Genomic DNA, 22,349 nt, shown 5'->3' on the forward strand with positions numbered 1-22,349 from the left:
TAGGGGTGTGTCAGAAGCCCTCAGTTCTCTCTGACCTTTCACCTCTGCCAGCCTTATTCTATTCCGCTTCCTTCCCTCCCTGGGAGGTCATTTTCTGTATGTCAGGTGTGTGCATTTCTTCATTTAAGCCTCCTAACAAGTCTGTGCAGTACTATATTACCCCTATTTTAGGTGACAAAATGGAGATCAAGAGAAGACCATTTGAGGTCAGTGGTTCATAAGGTGGAGTTGAAGCTTCGATGCTTAATGGCTGTGTTTCCATAAATTCTTGTCCTTTTCAGCGAGAAGCATTCGTGTACCTGAGGACAAACCTCACTGTCGTGGAAATATTGACTATCTCCTATCTGACCCTCCCAACAAAAGTTAATATAACAGTATTCCAATCAAGAGAAATCAAATTGGGGGTGCCTGGGTGGTTCAGTCGGTTGAGCGTCTGACTCTTGAAATCAGCTCGGGTCATGATCTCACGGTTGTGAGCTCAAGCTCCACACTGGGTGTGAGGCCTATTTAAAAAACAGGTAAAAAAAAAGAAAAATCAAATTGAGGGGCACCTGGCTGGCTTAGTTGGTAGAACACGGAACTCTTGATCTCGGCGTTGTGGGTTTGATCTCCACGCTGGGTGGAGAGATTACTTAAAAATAAAATCTTCAAAAAAGGAAGAAAGAAAGAAAGAATGAACAGATTGAAACGACGCCTTGAAAACCATTGTTTCCCCCCAGAGCAGGCACTCCCCCTCTTGTACACATGGCAGATGATCATAGTTTACTATTTTTAAGGCAACTCGTCTTCCTAAAATTAGTCTAGCAAATTGTTAGAAAAACCTTACATCTGAGTGAAAAATCTGTCGCTTCCAACTTTCACTCCTTAATCTCTGAGCATTGCCTTGGTGAACCCACTCTCTTTTCTTAAATTTCGGTTGCCATCATTCTCTTTTGGGGCTCAGTCCCTTCCACATTTGGGAGCTGGGAACTCAATCCATTTTTTTTTTTTAATTTTTTTAAACATTTATTTATTTTTTGAGAGACATTCATGATTCTTGGGATCAACAATCCGAACTAAGCTGGGAACTTCTTCTGCTGGTCTAGCCTGGTCTCACTCATAAGGCTGCAGTCCAGTGTTGGGTTGCCTGGAATTCTTGGTTCTAGGTGACGTCCTTTGTGTGTCTGGCAGGGAGCAGGCTCCTGCCAGCTGACAGGAGTGACTGGGCTGTGTGTCTCTCATTCGTCAGCAGGCTAGTTCGGACTTCTCTATTTGGTGGTTAGATTCCACCAGCAGCAAGAGGGAGTTCCTATAATTATGGTACCTCGTGTAAGTGGGACCATACAGTATTTGTCTTTCTTGTAGCTGGCTTGCTTCACTTAGCATAATGTCCTCAAGGCTCATTCCTGGTGTAGCGTGTATCAAAATGTGTTTCCCTTTTAAGGCTGAAAAATATTTCACTGTTTATGTAGGACATTTTGTTTATTCATTCATCCATTAGTGGACACTTGGGTTTCTTCCACCCTCTGCAGATAGTACAGAACCCTGTAAATACTGTGTTCTTTCCTCTACGTATGTACCAATGACAAAGTTTAATGTATAAATTAGGCACATTGAGAGATTAACGATAATAACGAATAGAATAGAACAATTATAACGAGACTGTAATAAAAGTTACGTGAATGTGGTTCATCACTCTCAAAATACCTAAGTGTCCTGTCGTCGCCTTTCTTGTGGTGATGAGAGATGGCCGGCTATCTGCCCACACCAGGGACCTGGCACCCGGGGGGGGGTGGGGGGGGGTGGGGGTAGGGGGTAAGTGAAACCACAGAATGGAAAGGGCAGATGAGGGGGACCACTGTAATGCTGCTCTGAATATGGGTGTGCAGACATCTGAGTGCCTGCTTTCAGTTCTCTTGGGTACACACCGTGAGGTGGAAATGTTGGATAATACACTAATTCTATTTTTGGTTTTTTGGCCAACCACTGTGTTGCTTTCCATAACAATTGCCCTGTTTTACATTCCCGCCAGCAGTGCACAAGGGTTCCAATTTCCGCACGCGTTCACTAACATTCGTTATTTTCTGGGTTTGTTTGGGTTTTTTTTTTCCCCTGTAGTAACCATCTTAATGGGTGCGAGGTGGTATGTATTTTGTTAATTGCCCGTCATGTGGAGTGTACAATTTTGCATTCTTTTTTTTTTTTTTGGTTAAATGTAACATTCTACCTTAAGCTTTTTCTTCGGCCCTTTTGAATTTTGATAGATGGAAAGGCTTTTTTTCATGTTTCCCCCCTCCTCTTCTTTGTGAAGTTGTTCACATTGATCTTTTTCCCTCTGTGGTTTCTTCCTTTGATTTTAAGCTTAGAAAGCTTCCCTATCCAGAGATCAAATGAACATTCACCAAGTTGAATCAGTTTTTAAAATACTTCATTTTTCACATTTGCATCTAATACTCTGGCATTTGATTGTACTTTAAAAAGCCCTTGAACGCAAAGAATTACACAAAATGTTAACAGTAGTTCTCCCTGGGTGGTGAGATTATTCATAATTGTCTTTTCATCTTTCATGTATTGCTTTTATGAGTATAAAAGCAGATGTTATTTAAAACAAAATTGACCACCCTTTTCTGTTGGTTCCATAGTTAGGATCAGCTCTAGAAGAGACTGGGGCATGGAATGTGGAAAATCTGGCTGAACCCTTGTTAATTCTTCTCGCTGGGCCTCAGTTTCCTTAGTAAAAAGAAGGAGGGACTGGAGGGTCCTTTCTGGCCAAGAAGGATTTTGCACTCTGTGAAGAATTCTGTCAAGTTTGCTCCTAACTTGATAGGTGGCCATTCCTTGGCTGATGGAGCACATCCCCAGCCTGCTGAAAATACTCAGCTCTTTAGAGAAGAAGGGGCCAGAAGGCAAGAGAGTGAATGCCAAGGGGTCAGGTGGGCATGCCAAGCTGGAGGTTAGGACCTCCAGCAGGTGGGTGTCTATCCAGCTGGGACCCAGGGAGGGAGAGCAGAGTGTTGAAGACATGGCCTGGAGCGTGACTCTTGGTCTACCTGGGTGGTCTCTGAGCTTTGGTTTCTTCATGTAAAAAATGGGGATAATAATAGATGGATATTGTAATATATGTAATACATATACTATGTAATAATCATTATATATGATGATAATATCAACTTCCTCAAAGGGTTGCTGAGGAATGAAACATAATATGGGTAAGATGTTTAAAGTAGTGCTTTGGTGGTAATATTGCAGTATATAAATGTATCAAATCAACAAGTTGTACATCTTAAACTTACACAATGTTATATGTCAATGATATTTCAATAAAAACGGCAACAAAAACCAGTGCCTGACATCTGGTAGGCCTACCCCTTTCTGGGCTGGCCCCCACCCCTGCCCTCTGCACCTTCTCCTCCCTCCCCTGCAATGCCACCCTCTCCCTCCCTTTCTCCCCCACTGTCTCCTCCCCTGTCTCTCCCTCTCCTTCCTTGACCTCTCCCCTTCCCCCTCTCCCGCTCTTTCCTCCTCCCCCCTCCTCCTCCTGTCCCTACTAGTGTTGGTTCCAGGGAAAAGCAGAAGATAATCTCTGGGCCCCACCTGTTCCTGCACCTTTGCTCCAGGGCCTGGAAGGCTCCGCACCTCCCCACGGTGAAGCCCTCTCCCCGCCGCAGAGTTCAGCCCTAGTTGTGCTTCCTCCCAGCTCTCCCTGACCTCTCTGATGTGTCACCGCGTCATCTGCTTAGCCACTTTGGTCACCGTGGCACAGTTACTCTTCTTTGTGCGCGTGCCGCAGCGACGCCAGTTTCCATTCACCACTCTCCAAACTCCCTGAGGGTGCGGACTCGCCTAGCAGTGTCTACACTTGTTAGGTGTGCACCGTGCATTTTCAACAAAGGATGGCTCTGCACCAAGGCAGATATAAAATGGCGGAAGGCGTGGGCTTTGGAGACAGATCTGGATCAGAACTGCTGGCTCTGGATGGGCAGCGTAACCTTTGGGTAACTTACTGTCTGATCCTCAGCTTATTCACCTGTGAAGTTAAAGGGGATAATGAGGACCTCTCTTGGGGCTGCAGTAAAGATTAAAGGGAGATCTTAAGTCCCAGTAGGTAGCAGGCACAGGAACATCCCTCCTCATGCGTGTCCCTTCTAAACTCATTTGCATAGCATTGTAGAAGTTGCAAATCAGTCTCCATGATCTATCTTTCTTTCTTTCTTTTCTTTTCTTTTCTTTTCTTTCTTTCTTTTCTTTCTTCCCTTTCTTCCTTTCTTTCCTTTCTTTCCTTCTTTCTGTTTATTTATTTTTGAGAGTGGGGGAGGGGCAGAGAGAGGAGACACAGAATCCGAAGCAGGCTCCAGGCTCCGAGCTGTCAGCATAGAGCCCGACGTGGGGCTCAGATTCCGTGAACCACGAGATCATGAGTTGAGCTGAAGTCGGTGGCTTAACTGACTGAGCCACCCAGGCGCCCCTAGTCCGCACAGTTTCGCGGGAAATGTGACTTTATACATCTAGGTAAAGACTCAGGACTGGCCGCAAGCAGACCTGAGTCCCTCTTCCAGTTCTGCCAGTACCTGGTTGCATGATAGAAGGTCAGAGTGACTCCCATCCTCCCTGTCTTAATCTTCAAGGTGAAAAGTTTGGACAGGATTAAACTTCTGTGTTGCAGGCTCCACCCTTATGGCTTTGGCTCTGCTTCACCCCTGCGTTATTTGCTTATTACACTTTGTTTAAAAGTTGACTTTAACGGAAAACCTTCTATCACTACTGTAAATATCACAGGTAGGAGGTGACAACAACCAGTAGAACGAGAACAGAACAGCGTTACGGATTTCTTGCCAAATGCTACTTCTCCCCTGCCAAGGCTCAGAGTCTGAGGCACTTGGCGACTTTGTGAAGAAGGGAAACTAGCACATGCTAGAGAGATGGGGACAACACAGCAGCGCTTAAATGAGACATTCTGCACTCTCTCAGAGGGCCATAGGAGTTGAAAGGGCACAAGTGAGTCAGTGTCCTTTGGTGGCGTGTGTGGGAGTAGCACTCAGCCAGCCGGGGGTACCCCTGTTCCTCACCTTGGAAGACACTGGACGCAGTCATAGACCCCGGAAAGGACCTGGAAGGTCGCTGTCCCACCTGTCGTTTAGGAGACGAATGAGCCGGGCCAGGTGTGGAAATGGCCGCCTGCGCCCTTGACCCCTGCAGTGGGAGATCCGTGCCTGGCTATGCTTGTGCCGTGGCACAACACTGAAACAGGGAGAGCTCCGCCAGTGTGGCTGGGGAAGCCCCGCTCCAACCACAAGCAAGCCACGTACGAACTAACTGCCTTCGTGGACTATAGCCAGTACTTTAGTTTAAGCTCAGTTCTAGTACCTGTGAGTGTTTTGGGACCGGCTCTCTGCAGGCCAGCTCCCTTTTTGTTTGTTTCTTCGTGTGGTTTGTTGTGTGTTTTTTTTAGAACAGGGTACGTCACTTGCAATAGCCTCCAGTCCCTTCCAAACGCTCAGGTTCCTCCAGACCACTTCGTTTGCTCTATTTGATCCTGTTCCTTCATGTTGGTGGGAAGTAGGGGGCGCCTGGGTGGCTCAGTCGGTTAAGCCCGTGACTCGACTTCTGCTCAGGTCGTGATCTCACGATCCGTGGGTTCAAGCCCTGCGTCAGGCTCTGTGCTGACGGTGCAGAGCCTGCTTGGGCTTCTGTCTCTGCCCCTCCCCTGCTCATTCTCTCTCTCTCACTGTCTCTCTCTCTCTCTCTCTCTTCTGAAACAAATAAACATTAAAAAAAAAAAAAAAGTAGTAATAATACCTATGGAATGAACAAAGCTAGTATCCTTTCAGAGTCACAAAGGAGTTTGGGGTGTAGATTATACATACTTCCTTTTTAAAAAAAAAACAGCTTTTTTGAAGTGTAATTGATACATAAAAATCACTGGACATATTGTGTGCAGTTTGATGGGTTTGGAGATATGGATATACCTGTGAAACCACCACAAATCAAGGTGATAAGTATCTTGGATAAAAATGAAAATTACAAAATAGAAAATAAAAACAAATGATAAACATTTATTTCCTAAAATAAAAAGCTTCTGACTGCCCCCTTTCCACATTTTTGGTGGTGAGAACACTCAGTATGATGTCAGCTGAGGGTTCGTCATATATGGCTTTTGTTATGTCAAGGTGGATTATACTTTTGGTGGTTTTGTAAACAATACTGAAGAAAGGTGGACAGCAGGGGCACCTGGGTGGCTCAGTCAGTTAAGCTTCTGACTTAAGCGCAGGTCACGATCTCATGGTTCATGACTTTGAGCCCCATGTCGGGTTCTGTGCTGACAGCTCAGCCTGGAGCCTGCTTCGGATTCTGTCTGTCTGTCTCTCTCTCTGCCCCTCCCCTGCTTGCACTCTGTCTCTCAAAAATGAATAAATGTTAAGAAAAGAAAGCTGGATAGCAAACAAAATATTTGGTTCAATGTGGAGATTTTACCAGATTATAAAAGAGCTTAAAACAATAAAATACCGTGTTTTAAGTACTGATCTTAAAAACAAAAGCAGATTATTGTGTAAGTTAATCAGAAAGAACAAGACGAGGCCTTACAGACACCCCAGAATGTTTCTGTTCTTCTTACTACATTTGTCCTTGAATTAAACTCCATGCTTCTTCCCACGATCCCGATCACCTTCCCTTTCCTAAGATAAATGGATAAACCAAGCTAGTTGTTCTCAACTTTGGCTGTAAATTAGATTACCTGGGAGCTTTAGAAATCCGGAGTCCCGGGCCACACCCCAGACCAATGAAACCTGTACTTCCGGAGTCAGATCGGGCCTCAGTAGTTTTTAAAGCTCCACGGGGACTGACGGGGCCGCCAGCCTGGAGAACTGCTCTGCACCACAGGCCCCGGACTTTGGTGCTGCCCTCCCTCACAAAAGAAAGCAAAGCTCTGTAGCTTTACCTGTGAAATTCTTACTCGAGGCCAGCAGGACAGTTTGTTAGCTAAATACCTATTAATCCGATTCTCCTGACGCTTTGTAGAAGAGAGGCCAAGATTCTCCCCACGATCACTATCACCCTCATGCTAATCTGGGAAACAGCTGCTCGTGAACTCCCGTGGCGGTCACAGCTCAGGCTCACAGAGGCGTTCCTGGGCATTGAGTAACTCCCACAAGGTCACAGAGAGCAAGTGTGATTCTGGGCAAGTGAGCAAACTGACACGGGGCATTGGGCACTAGGAATCCAAATGTAGTAAATCCGGCGGGAAAATAAGCCAGAACCACTAGATCCCTCTGTGTGATCTTACTGGAATACATTTGCTCCTGTCTTTACAAACTCCTCTTGGGGAAACCAAGCATCTGCAGCCAAAGGCAAACCTGTAGCATCTGCTGAAATGAGTTAGTTCCGAAAATTCAAATGACTGTTGCAACTGTTAAGCACTAAGCCCATCAGACCATGTCTGTACATCCTTTGGGGTTCACTGGTGCTGAAAATGACAAAAATAAGTAGGGAAACTCCAGTTACATCACACGCGAGGTCATCCAGGGATCTTGTTCTGCCTCCTCCCTGGTCTCACCAATAACTTCATCCAATCACCCATGCACTCATTCATCCCCGTTATCACATATTTACTGGGCGCCTACTGTGTATAACACATTGGGCTAGATGCCAGTGATTCAGTAGAGAAAAGGTGATGTGTTCTCTGCTCTCAAAAGCTTACCACCCACTCAGAGAAGTGAACGAGGTAGAAGGACTTGCTTCCCGCACCAGGAAAGTGACTTTCTCCGTTCACAGTCATCCCGGCCGAATCAGCCGCCCGTGGCCCACTGTGCACTCAGCGTCGTGAGATGGGCACAGAGATGCCTGGGCTGACCAGGAACAGAGCTGCTGCGGTGGCCACCAGCCCCAGACCCGTGTCCGTTGTCCAGACGACTGGTGTCAGCTAGTTGGAGTGCCTTCTCTTCCCCTGTGGCAAAGCCTGTGGGATGCCAATTAGTTACCAGAATGTGCTTGGGGAACAGAGATGCAGGATAAACCGGGAGTTTGTTGGGCGAGAGGCCGGCTGGGTGGACGTCTTCTGGGGGGACCAAATACCCAGGCATCTGAGCCTCGCGCCCTTGCCCTGCTCCTTTTCTGGAAGTCACTCAGGTCCTTGTCTTTCCATTACGACTGTAACTTAGGCCTTTGCACTTCACCAGAACACAATTTGTTCTACGGTAGCTACATTTTAATCTCGTGATGGATGTGAAACAGAGCCTGGTAGCCTCGGAGGCTTGGGGTACACTCCAGGTTTTATTTTTATGTCGTCTTCTAGGTGGGTTTCTCTTCTGCCTGTGATACTGTCTTCCAAGATAGGTTGATGCTTACTAGTTTCAAGGGGTGCTGTTTTTGACCTTGTACCAAATGCTGGGGTCTTTTCTGATCACGGGGGGTGGGGAGGGTGTTCCTTCCAGGTGAAAACAACTACGCTTCCAATGGCTTGTGGCTGATAGGACATCGCCTGTTAAGTTATAAACCCAGTGCTTGAATCAGAGTCAGAACAGGATTCTTCTCAATTATAATTGAATGCTTTATCTCTTCTGCCCAAGTGAGTTTAATTTCTTTCTTCTTCACTGTTTCTTTTGTAGGGGTTCAGCTGTTGCAAAAATAATTGGTAATAATGTCAAGAAACTTAAGAAGTTTGCCTCCACAGTCAAGATGTGGGTCTTTGAAGAAACCATTAATGGGAGAAAACTGACAGACATTATAAATAATGACCATGAAAATGTGAAATATCTCCCAGGACACAAGCTGCCAGAAAATGTGGTAAGACTTTGGGATAGATAGTACTTTGGGTCAATTCTGAAAGTTACGCTTGGCTGAGTTCGCACTTGGGGCTTGGGGGAGTGGGAAAACTATTTCCTCCCTTCCTCCTTTGTTCCTTTCTACCACCAGCTTCTTGGCTTGGTCAGTTTTGGTTTGCCTGACTCTGAAGATGGGCTTTCTATTCGTTTGCTAAGGCTGCCGTAAGAAAGTACAATAGGAAAGGTGGCTTAAACAACAGAAATTTATTTCCTCACAGTTCTGGAGGGTTCAAGTCCAAGATGAGGGTGTCGCCAGGCTGGTTTCTTTTGAGGCTCTCTGACTTGGAGATGGCCGCCTTCTTCCTGCACCTTCACATGGCCTTCCTTCTGTGTGTCTGTGTCCTAACCTCCCCTTCTTACGAGGACATGAGTCATGTTGTATTAGGGCCCACTCTAGTGAACTCATCTTGATGTAATCACCTCTGCAATGACTCTGTCTTTAAATATAGTCATATTCCCAGCTACTAAGGTTAGTAATTCAACATATGACTTTTGGGGGGAGGGGACACAGTTCAGCCCATCGCAGGCTACTCTCTTGGCATTCAAAGTGTCGGTCCCATCAAAGATGGAGCTAACAACCTTTGCCTTCTGCCACTTGTGATGCCCCTGTCCTGATATTCCCTTTCTAAGTACATAGACTTGAGTCTGCTTGTGAGGACAGCTAATGCAACGGTCTGTAATTAAAATTAGGGTCAAGGCCTAAATTACAGAAGGAGATTGGAGAAAATAGAAAATTGTAAGACTGACAGTTTAAAATTCAGGCTTATTAGGCTGAGAGGGAAAAATACAGGTTAATTGCCTGGCCTCATTCCAGGGACTTGGAGGAAATGGGGGGAGGAAGAAATGAGCAAGAGGAACAAAAAGCGTGCACTGTGCTGCTAGCCTGAGATGCGTGGAATCTGTGAACTTTGTTGCCAGATTCGCCCCTTGGTGGTTTTCTGCAGTAGTCTGAAAAGCAGACCATTGTGACTGCCCGATTCCTATCTGCCTGATTCTCCGGTTAACTGGAAAAACTCTACTTTGTTAATGAAATACTCCTCCCTACGTATACTTATCAACATTTATGCGCATGTACAGCTCTTGCAAAGCACAGTGACAGTTGTCAGAGACGGGAAGGGGGAGAAGATGACCGACCAGACCAACCGCAGCTTTCCTCAAGGAGCCCAGCAGGGGGACAGATTTGTAAACTGATACATGCCAGGAAGTTTGGAGATGCAAAGACCTTGCTCACTAAAGATTGTTGTTTGGCTTGTTTTTTTTTTTTTTTTTTTTTTTTTTTTTTCCCAAATGTTTATTTATTTTGAGAGAGAGAGAGTGCAGGAGCTCAAGCATGAGTGGGGGAGGGGCAGAGAAAGAGGGAGAGAGAGAGAGAGAGAGAGAGAGAGAGAGAGAGAGAGAGACAGTCCCAACCAGGCTCTGGGCTATTAGCACAAGGCCCGACGAGGGGCTCCATCTCACGAATCGTGAGATCATGACCTGAGCGGAAATCAAGACTCAGATGCTTAACCGACCGAGCCACCCAGGCGCCCTTGATGTTTGGCTTTTGGTTATAGGGTACACTGCTATTAAGCACTGTGCTAAGTAGTTTATATATCTTGTCTCATTTAATGCTCTCAGTAACCCTCTTAGGTTGATACTATCGGTTTTCCTATTAGAACGATGATGTTGACTTTATGGCGGAAGAGACTGAGGCTCAGAGAAGTTAATGAACCTGCCCAGGGTCACATGGCTAGAGGCTAGGGTTTGATTCCTGGTGGACGCATCCTGTTGGATCCATTGTCTTTTGGACAATGAGAACTTTCTGCTCCGTATCACTACGCTGGGGCCGGGCAGTTATTGGTGTTGTTGGCAGGGAGAGAAAGGATCCCTACGGTTCTGAGCTCAGAAGTTAAGTTGTCCAAATATCCGAGGGGAAGAACAAAGGGAGCCTCTGTTCCCACTGCCGTGAAAGGCCTCTGAGGTCATCTCTGACCCATGCTTGGAGGAGGAAATTCCCGAGTTTCATTTCTCATTCTTGTCAGATCGATGGTTCCTTCCCTTCTGTAAACCACATGCTTTATCAGTACGTCCCGTCCACTGTGCTTTGTGCCAGGCCCTTATGTACCTGTTCACTCCTGAGTGCATGAACCTGACTTTCTAGTTTTCTGTTTTTCCGCAGTTCCTGGTGCAGTGCTCAAGGAGTGCTGGGGAGGGGAACCTGCCAAGTAGGTCTGTGAAGCTGAAGCCCTTACCTGGGAGCGTGGGAGCCAGGAGGGAGGAGGAGGGGAAAGAAGTAACCTAGAGGAGTCAACAGCCATTGCCACTCAGAGCCCGACCCCCACACTGACTGACTCCACCACCCACCCCTGTGCCTGTGTGTGGACAGAGGGAGGAAAGGAAGTACCAGCTGCTCCCAGGACTCTGTTGATATCTGAAGCCCTGTAAGTTCGTGAAAGTGAATGTATCCATTCTCTGGTATGGACATTGGCACGGTTTCCAGCGCTTTGCTGTCATGGCCCGCGTTCGTAGGGGTGGCGTCGCAGGGTCACTGGGAACACACAACTATAATTTCACCACATCACACCACTGGTTTCCAAAGTAGTTGTACCAGTCTGGACTCCCTCCAGCATGTTTGAGGATTCACATTTTAAAAGAATGTTTGTTTATTTATTTTGAGAGAGAGAGAGCGTGTGAGTGCAAGCGGGGGAGGGGCCGAGAGAGGGAGACACAGAATCCGAAGCAGCCTCCAGGCTCTGAGCTGTCAGCACAGAGCCCGACGAAGGGCTCCAACCCATAAACTGTGAGATCATGACCTGAGCCGAAATCGGACGCTCAACTGACTGAGCCACCCGGGTGCCCCTCATACATCTGCAGTTTTGACAAGTTCCCAGGTGGTGGTGATCTGTTGCTTCAGGAACCACCCTTTGGGCACCACCAGTCTACATAATAAGTTCATATTTACTGGTGTAGTATTGGGGAATCCAGGCGGTTAACGGCTGTGTTTCTCTAGAAGCAACCTTACTTACCAGCAGTGCATATTTATGTAACACTCTTCAGATAAGGTTGTCTGTATCTGAGGATCATTTTTCTGAATGTAGAGCCAAGGACGTAAATTTCACTTACGATCTTGGCCAAAATGCAGATTAGAAGAACAGGAGGGAACCATAATATTTTTGAACCTCTGCTGTGTGCCAGCTACGACTTCGCTATGTGTGTTACTCACATGCTGTTGTGTTTAACCTAAATACTCGCTCCCTCAAGAATGTAGGTGGGTTCCCTGTGGGTGTCCGGTTAGCTGACCAGAGATCAAGCTAGGCCAGGGTGTCCATATACTGGCAGTGATAACTAATCCGGGGGGATACAAGAGAACCTTTAGGCTTCTCCACATACATTTTACCAGCTCGGTCTTAAATGATTTTATATATATATATATATATATATATATATATATATATGTACATATATATATATATATATGAGATATGAGATATATATGTGTGTGTGTGTGTGTGTGTGTGTGTGTGTGTGTATAAAAGCTTGGACCAAGAGCCCTGGATCCCTGAAAGTCTGAACATTAAGTGGACCAACCATGATGCCTTGGTTCTGATTTGATTATTTTTCCTCCTTACCTAGGTAAGGCAAGCCCTTTTGTTCTGAGTTGTCTTTCTGAATGTATTTCAGGATCTTTAATGGTGGACACCCCCAGAAAGATTTTGACAGAAAGCCTGTGAACTAGGTCAGCATTTCTACAAGTGTCTTGATTTTGTTGAGAGGAAAAGATAGGCAAAGTCTTAGCTAAAGGTTTTATTCTGCAAGAAGGTATTCCAGTTACCAGGCTAGTTGAGGAGAGCTCTTTTTTTTTTTTTCTAATATATGAAATTTATTGTCAAATTGGTTTCCATACAACACCCAGTGCTCTTCTCAAAGAGGAGAGCTCTTTTGATACTGTGCAAGAGGAATAGTGTTCTGTGAATGGACCATGTGAACCATACAAATATAACTCGCACTACACATTGCTTCTGTGGGCTAAACCCTCAGCACTCCACCGAGGAGAGTGAAGGAATGTCTGTACGTGCTAAGTGAGCCCCCAGTCCCATTGCTCTAGAGACCCATCGCATTCCCAGCCAACTACAAGTTGTTTGATTTATTCAAGAAGGAAATGTAAGAGACAGAAAGAAATCCAGACCAGCTGGCAGCTTCCTTGCATGTCTTTTAACAAGAGACACAGGGATGGGTGGAGTCCTTAAAAGGTAAGAATTTGGAGCATCTGGGTGGCTCAGTCGGTTGAGCATCCGACCCTTGATTTTGGGTCAGGTCATGATCCCAGGATTGGGGGATCAAGCCCTGCATCGGGCTCTGCGCTGAGTGTGGAGTCTGCTTAAGATTCTCTCTTTCTTGAGCCTAAATGTCCATCACCTGATGAATGGATAAAGAAATTGTGGTTTATATACACAATGGAGTACTACGTGGCAATGAGAAAGAACGAAATATGGCCCTTTGTAGCAACGTGGATGGAACTGGAGAGTGTGATGCTAAGTGAAATAAGCCATACAGAGAAAGACAGATACCATATGGTTTCACTCTTATGTGGATCCTGAGAAACTTAACAGAAACCCATGGGGGAGGGGAAGGAAAAAAAAAAAAAGAGGTTAGAGTGGGAGAGAGCCAAAGCATAAGAGACTGTTAAAAACTGAGAACAAACTGAGGGTTGATGGGGGGTGGGAGGGGGGGAGGGGAGGTGATGGGTATTGAGGAGGGCACCTTTTGGGATGAGCACTGGGTGTTGTATGGAAACCAATTTGACAATAAACTTCATATATTGAAAAAATTAATTAATAAAAAAAAAAAGATTCTCTCTTTCTTGGGGCACCTGGGTGGCTCAGTCAGTTGAGTGTCCGACATCAGCTCAGGTCATGATCTCACAGCTTGTGAGTTCGAGCCCTGTGTGGGGCTGTGCTGACAGCTGGGAGCCTGGAGCCTGCTTTGGATTCTGTGCCTCCCTCTCTCTCTGCCCCTACCCTTCTCATGCTCCATCTCTGTCTCTCTCTCTAAGATAAATAAACGTTAAAAAAAAAAAAAAAAGATTCTCTCTCTCTCTCTCTCTCTTTCTCCCTCCTCCCTTCTCTCCCACTCTCTCTCTCAAATTAAAAAAGAAATAAGGTAAGAATTTGTGGGGAGCAGGTAGATTTTTCTTTTTTTTTTTTAAAGCAGGTAGATTTTTTGATAAATAATCTCTTTCATATCATTTTGAAGTGCTGTCATTTATATTACTTAATTTGAAAGGTCTCTGTGAAATATCTGGGCAGGAAAAGTGATTTTTATACCCCTTTGTATATGGGGTGATTAAGGTCAGTGAAGATACATCACTTGTCCAAGGTCACACAGCTGATCATTTGCAGATATGGGACTCAAATGTACATCTTTTCCATATTTTCTCTTTGGTTCTGGTGTCTTTTCCATTTCACCATGTTGGAAAATGCCCTGAAAAGGCAGACACGGAGGTGTGTGCACATGTATGCATGTGTGTGTGTGTGTGTGTCTGTGTGTGTGTGTGTGTGTATGTTGAGGATGGATGGGGAAGAGGAGGATCAATGGGTCTAGAGAAGAAAAAAGATTTAAACTAAAATTCAGGCTGCCAGGCGCTGTATGAGGGCGTACAGATTAAAAACCCCCTCCTAAGAAAGACTGGTAACCCTAGGCGGAGTGAAGGACCGGAGTTTTTACAAAGGCTGGGAGGGCACTGGGTGGGACCACAGGCAAATAAATGTAAGAGCATAAAGTGCTCTGTCAGTCAAGGACAAAGCAGCTGGGAATTGGCATTCGGAGGCTAATGGGATTGATCAAGAAATTGCTCTTTTGGAGGAGGTAGAATCTCCAAATGCAAGGGAGCTTGGTCTTTGGCCTGTGTAACTGCAGGGGCTGCTGGGAAATGTAGTCTCTAGCGAGGTGACTAGTGACCAGCTTCCAGCTCTGTGATTATGGAGGAAGGCAAGAAGGAATTTTGGTGAGGAGCTGGCGGTCTCCATCACAACGCCCAAACTAGATTTCCCAGGAGGCTTAGCCATCCCGAATGACGCTCCTGTGGCCCGCAGCACATCCTCAGAGAAGAATCTTCCTCCAGTCGCTTCGTTTGGGGAACCAGCAATGCTTAATGGGAGTATCAGTTACAGTCCGGTTCAGGTACATGTGACAGAAGACCTATCATAGCAGTGACCTAAGGAAAGTAAGTACTTGCTTTTTCCCGTCTCGTGTTAAGAGATGTTTATCGTATTAGTGATGTGTTAATGGTGTCAGGGACTCTTGTGATCCTCCTGTTCTGCCATCGCAGCATTTGGTTTCTTCCTCATCGTCCAGCCATCTCTTCACGTTCCCCCCTGACAAAAGGGATTTCCCAGAGGTCACAGTGCTTCCACTGACACCCCGTTGGTCAGAACCTAATCACACGGGGCACCTAGCTGCAAGGGAAGCTAAGGAATGTAACCTTTCTGGGCATTTATGAGCCTGGCTCCAAACTCAGGCTTCTTGTGCTGAGGAAGAAGGGGAGATCAGACATCGGGGAGCAGTGAGCAGTCTTCTGCTAAGGGATCACGTGGCCCCATGTCCCCGCCGGTCGCCTTTACTTCCGCTCGAGTGTGTGTGTGCGTGTGCGGGCGCGTGCATGTGTGTTTCTCTGGCTGTGTCCAATTCTAAAATCCATCTTCATATTCATCTGAAGGGAAGCAATCGCCATAATAGCTGATGGGGATGGAGCGGGTACCAAGCGCCCAACACTTACTATTCACCACAGCACTCTCAAAGTGCCTCACCTAGGAGACTGGTGCGGGACTATTTATAGAGCTATGGTCAGGGTCGAGGAAACCAAAAGGTCTTGCTGGAGCGCTCAGAGTTTAGCAACAGCAGGAAGTCATAACCACCTCTGAAAGGGCGAGGGGGCAGAGCGGTCTCACCAAACCAGCCTGGCCAGAGCTTAGGGACATGGAAGAGGGACTGCCTGCCAGGAGGTTTAACTAGAATGAAGCCAGGGCAGGAGTAGCCCCGGGAGGCTGATAAATACCCTGACCTGTCTCTCCTCCCAACCTTAGATCTCCTGACGGTGCCCCACTTTGGCTGAGGCCAAGTGGAAGGCAGAGAGCAAGGGCCTCCAGGGAAAACAGTCCACAGAAAGCAGCCTTCTGGGGTGGGGGTGGGGTGCCTGGGTGGCTCAGTCGGTTGAGCATCTGACTCTCGATTTCGGCTCAGGTCGTGATCCCAGGGCTGTGGGATTGAGCCCCGGGTTGAGCTCTGCACTGAGCATGGAGCCTGCTTGGGATTCTCTCTCTCTCTCTCTCTCTCTCTCTCTCTCTCTCTCTCTCTCTCTCTCTCCCCCCCCCCCTCCCCCGCTCATGCCCTCTCTCTTTGAAATTAAAAAAAAAAAAAAAAAAGCAGCCCCCTGGGGAACAGAGCAGGGCAAAGAAAGGCAGAAAATGGAACTGGGGGAAGCAACCCATACAGCATTATTATGACTCCCTTTTACAGGTAAGGAAATTGAGGCATGAAGAAGGTAAGTCACTTGCCCACCTGCTAAGCAACAGAGGGAGCACCCCCCTAGCTTCAGATGGGTGTCCTGAAGGAGAAGGCAGAGCGCAGGCCCGCGTGCCTTTCCCGTCTGTCTGCGCGGCACTCTGCGCACAGTAGGCATCTGATAAACGGTCAGTGGATGAAATCATTGGGCGAGGCATATTTTGGTGTGGGAGTAACTGTTTCCTCCTCACCGCTGCAGATTGCTGTCCCAAACCTCAGCGAGGCCGTGCAGGATGCAGACCTGCTGGTGTTTGTCATTCCCCACCAGTTCATTCACAGAATCTGTGATGAGATCACCGGGAGAGTGCCCAAGAAAGCCCTGGGAATCACCCTCATCAAGGTAACGTGCCTCTGACCCCAGGCAGGGAAGGGGCCGGATGTCGGACTTGGGTTACAGGGGAATTTCACATCCTCTCACGTCCATCTGTTGGAAATAGGATCTGAAAGGGAGGTTATGGCAGTTTTTTGTTTTCTTGTGTTTTTGTTTTAAAGATGCCTGGAAGGGAATCAATAACACATCCCAGGAGGCTAGCTGAGCTCAGCGTTGGGGGTGGGGCGGGGGGCGCTCTCGATCACAGCGGGTTTTAGCGGTGGCAGTGATGTGAGGGTGAGCTCCTCCTGATGAACCTTCCTGTCCAGGACGTGGGTCTCTGCTGTGTTCTAGAAATCACTGGTGGTTTGTGTTGCTGGGAAATTAATCCTCATTTGTTTCCACTCCTGGATATATTCCCCAAAGAGGGAGTTTTTAACTAGAAGTCCACAAACCACCCCCAGAGGTCCACAGACAGAATTCATGTGGGGAGGAAAATTACGTTTTTATTCATTTTAACCTGTGACTAAAATGGGCATTTCTTTTGGTTTTGAATGCCAGCCACAAAGCCAGGTTTTCGGTCACAGTGGCATTAGGCAGTGCCTGTGGCCCTGCTCTCAGTAGAGGTCACGGGTATTTTCCTACCACTGTACAATGGCTTCAGCTATCTCCAGGTGTCATTTATGCTGATCACTACCTTGAAATTACGGTAATTGTTAAACCTGCCGCATCATCTTTCTAATTGCGTTAATAAAATAGCATGTATATTACTTTGTCACAAATTTGGTTTTGTTTTTTTAACACTTTGATAACTAAATTTCAACGTAATTGGCTTCCTGGGTAATCTCCTGCATTTTGCTTTATGCATATCAGATTCTGAGAATGAGTCCATAAAACGATGCGGGGCCACATGGTAAAAGGTTAGGAACCTCTAGAGAGACTGTGTTTTAGAGTGGTTCGTGGATGAATGTTCATGAAAGCAAACTGGAACAACTCACACGTCCGTCATCAATAGAATGGATAAATGAATAGTGGTAATACTCCATGGTGGTAAATAGGAACAAACCAGAGCATTCATGTAACCACATGGATGAATCTCTAAACTAATAATGTAGCACCAAACAGCACATCACAGACCAAAGGTACAGTTGCACTTACAGCCTTTCAAAAGCAGACATAATGGCCTCACATATTTAGGGATAGCTTTATGTGGCAGAATGGTCAAGAACAGAAGGGAGCAGAGTATACAGCCTTCAGGATAGTAGGGGTGAGGACCAGTAGTGAGAAGGAGGATGAACTTGGGAAGGGACACACAAGGCTTCAGTGGTGTAGGTCATGTTCTGGGTGGTTACGTGTGTTTATTTTCTTTGCGTTTTATTGTTACTCTTTTAACACTGTATACATGGTGTGTATGTTACTCTTGTAAGCGCTGTTTTTTTTTTCACATTGCATACGCCATTGGTTGCCTGAATCTGTTACTTACAAAAGTGACCGTGTCATCCCTCTTTCGTTCGGTCGTTTGTTTTCCCCTAACTCGTTGACATCCTTACAGGGCATAGACGAAGGTCCTGAGGGGCTGAAGCTCATCTCCGACATCATCCGGGAGAAGATGGGCATTGACGTCAGCGTGCTCATGGGAGCCAACATTGCCAGCGAGGTGGCTGCAGAGAAGTTCTGTGAGACCACCATCGGTGAGGTTGGCTGCAGGGCGGGGAGGGGCTGGGAGCCCAGACATTCGGTGTTTTAAAACATACATTTTCGATTTCTGTTATTTTTTGTAGCGGACTCTTCCTTGCCCCCATAACATTCCTGAAGTGAATATTCAGTGGGGTGGGGGTTTTATACAGGGAGGCCATTCTGGGCTACAAAAATGTTTCACCAGCCTCCAGAATGAAGGAAAGCCAGGAGGCCGTTCTGACCTGCCATGATCCAAAAATGCAAAGTTGCTTACACAGACAAACAGGTGATTACATCCATGGTGGGGCTGTCCTGGCATTAGAAAACCCAGATTTTTTTAATTCACAAATGCCAGTATCTGGATCCTCATTGGATTCCACTGCTCAGTTCGACAACCCATATACCAAAAATTGGAATGATAAAAATTGGTGGGGAGAATCCCTGTTTTCAGGTGAATAGTCCAAAGCTCAGTGAATAAGTTACCTGCCCCATGGTCACATAACCAGTAGAGAACCCAGGCACGAATTTGGCCGTCCTGTTTCCTGAAATAGAAAGCTCTTTCTACTCTTCTACAACATTGGGGTTGTGAAGACTTTCACTTCTTTTTAAAAGGGCTTTGGAATTCTCAGGTGCCCACGTACCACATTAAAGGACTCGTAGAAAAGTAACAGGGCCGGATTTGCAGATGCCTTGCGCAAATTTAAGCTTATCTACCACTCCAGAACTTAATTCAACCCTTGTCAAACATACCAGCAATGTGAATGATTTCTCCGTGTGGCTTTGTAAAAGGAAGCTCTGAGAGGGATCAGGCATGGGAAAAGATAGCTCCAGATTCTTTCTTTTTTTTAATATGAAATTTATTGTCAAATTGGTTTCCACACGACACCCAGTGCTCATCCCAACAGGTGCCCTCCTCAATGCCCATCACCCCCCCACCACCACCTCCCACCCCCCATCAACCCTCAGTTTATTCTCAGTTTTTAAGAGTCTCTTATCGTTTGGCTCTCTCCCTCTCTTAACTTTTTTTTTTTTTTTTTCCTTTTCCTTCCCCTCCCCCATGGTCTTCTGTTAAGTTTCTCAGGATCCACATAAGAGTGAAACCATATGGTATCTGTCTTTCTCTGTATGACTTATTTCACTTAGCATAACACTCTCCAGTTCCATCCACGTTGCTACAAAAGGCCATATTTCATTTTCTCTCATTGCCACGTAGTACTCCATTGTGTATATAAACCACAATTTCTTTATCTACTCATCAGTTGATGGACATTTAGGCTCTTTCCATCATTTGGCTATTGTTGAAAGTGCTGCTGTAAACACTGGGGTACAAGTGCCCCTATGCATCAGCACTCCTGTATCCCTTGGGTAAATTCCTAGCAGTGCTATTGCTGGGTTATAGGGTAGATCTATTGTTAATTTTTTGAGGAACCTCCACACTATTTTCCAGAGTGGCTGCACCAGTTTGCATTCCCACCAACAGTGCAAGAGGGTTCCCGTTTCTCCACATCCACACCAGCATCTGTTGTTTCCTGAGTTGTTCATTTTAGCCACTCTGACCGGCGTGAGGTGGTATCTGAGTGTGGTTTTGATTTGTATTTCCCTGATGAGGAGTGACGTTGAGCATCTTCTCATGTGCCTGTTGGCCATCTGGATGTCTTCTTTAGAGAAGGGTCTATTCATGTCTTCTGCCCATTTCTTCACCAGATTGTTTTTCAGGTGTGGAGTTTGGTGAGTTCTTTATAGATTTTGGATACTAGCCCTTTGTCTGATATGTCATTTGCAAATATCTTTTCCCATTCCGTCGGTTGCCTTTTAGTTTTGTTGATTTGTTTCCTTTGCAGTGCAGGAGCTTTTTCTCTTCATGAGGTCCCAATAGTTCATTTTTGCTTTTAATTCCCTTGCCTTTGGAACCAGATTTTTATAGATGTCTGCAACTTAGGACATTGTTACTTCTTTTTCTTTTTCTTTTTAAGTGCATAGACATTGTGGAAAATAGGGATAATCAGACAAAGAACTCACAAAAAAAGGATATGAAATATAATAACATATACCTAAAACAGGGAGGAGAGGAGAGAAGAATGGGTTCAAACTTAAATGACCATAAACTTAACATAGACTGCCGTATGCAGATGTTATATACAAACCTAATGGTAACCATATATCAAAACCACGAATACATATGCAAAGAATAAAGGGAAAGAAATCCAAATATATTACTAAACAAAATTAGCAAAACATGAAAGGGAGAAAAACAAGAAAGGATCAGAGAAAATCTTCAGGAACAACCACAAAACAAGTAATAAAATGGCAATAAATACATATCTATCAATAATTACTTTGAATGTAAATGGACTAAATGCTGCAGTCAAAAGACATAGGGTGTCAGAACGGATAAAAAAACAAGACCCATATATGTTGCCTACATCGATATGCAGATCTAAAGACACCTGCAGACCAAAAGCACGGGGATGCAGAACCATCTATCATGCAAATGGATGTCAAAAGAAAGCTGAAATAGCAATCTTATACTGGACAAAATAGACTTTAGAACAAACACCCGTAGGAGCACCTGGGTGCCTCAGTTGGTTGAACTTCAGACTTCGGCTCAGGTCATGGTCTTGCAGTTTGTGAGTTTGAGCCCCACATCAGACTCTGTGCTGACAGCTCAGAGCCTGGAGCCTGCTTCGGATTCTGTGTCTCCCTCTCTCTCTCTGCCCTGCCCCTCCTTGCATGTGTGCATATGCGCTCGCTCTCTCTCTCTCTCTCTCTCTCTCTCTCAAAAATAAAGAAACATTTAAAAAAACATTTAAACCAAACACTGTAAGGGGTACCTGGGTGGCTCAGTTAGTTGAGCATCTGACTTCAGCTCAGGTCATGATCTCACTACTTGGGAGTTCGAACCCTGCATCAGACTCACTGCTGTCAGTGCAGAGTCAGCTTTGGATCCTGTGTCCCCCTGTCTCTCTGCCCCTCCCCCACTTGCATTGTCTCTCTCAAAAAATAAACATTAAAAAAAAATCACTGTAGGGGCGCCTGGGTGGCGCAGTTGGTTAAGCGTCCGACTTTGGCTCAGGTCATGATCTCGCCATTCAGAGTTTGAGCCCCGCATCAGGCTCTCTGCTGACAGCTCAGAGCCTGGAGCCTGCTTCAAATTTTGTGTCTCCCTCTCTCTCTGCCCCTCCACCGCTCATGCTTTGTCTGTCTCTGTCTCTCAAAACTAAATAAACATTAAAAAACAAACAAAAAAAAACCACACACACTGTAATAGGACACAAAGAAGGACACTATGTGTCATAAAGGGGACAGTCTAACAAGAAGATACAACAATTGTAAATATTTTTGTACCCAACGTGGCAGTATCCATATATAAAAAACAGCTAATAACAAACAACTAATTGATAATGATACAGTAATACTAGGGGGCTCTATCAGTCCACTTACATCAATGGACAGATCATCTAAACAGAAAATCAACAAGGAAACAAGGCTTTGAATGACACACTGAAACAGATTGATTTAACAGATGTATTCAGAACATTCCATCCTAAAAGAGCAAAATACACATTCTTTTCAAGTGCACATAGGACATTCTCCAGAATAGATCACATATTAGCCCACAAAACGGGCCTCAGCAAATACAAGAAGGTTGATATCGTACCATGTACCTTTTCTGCCCACAACACTATGAAACTAGAAGTCAACCAGAAGAAAAAAATCTGGAAAGACCACAGATACATGGAGGTTAAATAACATACTACTAAACAAGGAATGGGTTAACCAGGAAATCAGGAAATGAAAAAGTATGTGAAAACAAATGAAAATGAAAACACAAAGGTCCAAAACCTCTGCAATGCAGCAAAAGCAGTTCTAAGAAGGAAGTTTATAGCAATACAGGTCTACCTCAGGAAGCAAGAAAAATCTCAAACAACCTAAACTTACACCTAAAAGAGCTAGAAGAACAATAAACAAAACCTAAAACCAGCAGAAGGAAGGAGATAATAAAGATTAGAGCAGAAATAAATTAT

At 45.5% G+C, this 22,349-nt stretch overlaps 1 protein-coding gene across 1 annotated transcript in view; it reads left to right on the forward strand.

Moving 5' to 3' along the window:
* GPD1L (glycerol-3-phosphate dehydrogenase 1 like) overlaps window positions 1-22,349 on the forward strand; it is a 56,566-nt gene that overhangs the window by 4,732 nt on the left and 29,485 nt on the right. The window contains exons 2-4 of the mRNA XM_042955094.1: window positions 8,583-8,760; window positions 16,537-16,677; window positions 18,200-18,338. Coding sequence (XP_042811028.1) covers window positions 8,583-8,760; window positions 16,537-16,677; window positions 18,200-18,338 — 458 coding nt within the window. The remainder of the gene's footprint in view (window positions 1-8,582; window positions 8,761-16,536; window positions 16,678-18,199; window positions 18,339-22,349) is intronic.

Source organism: Panthera leo, chromosome C2 (genome assembly GCF_018350215.1).
Source record: "Panthera leo isolate Ple1 chromosome C2, P.leo_Ple1_pat1.1, whole genome shotgun sequence".
Taxonomy (NCBI): domain Eukaryota; kingdom Metazoa; phylum Chordata; class Mammalia; order Carnivora; family Felidae; genus Panthera; species Panthera leo.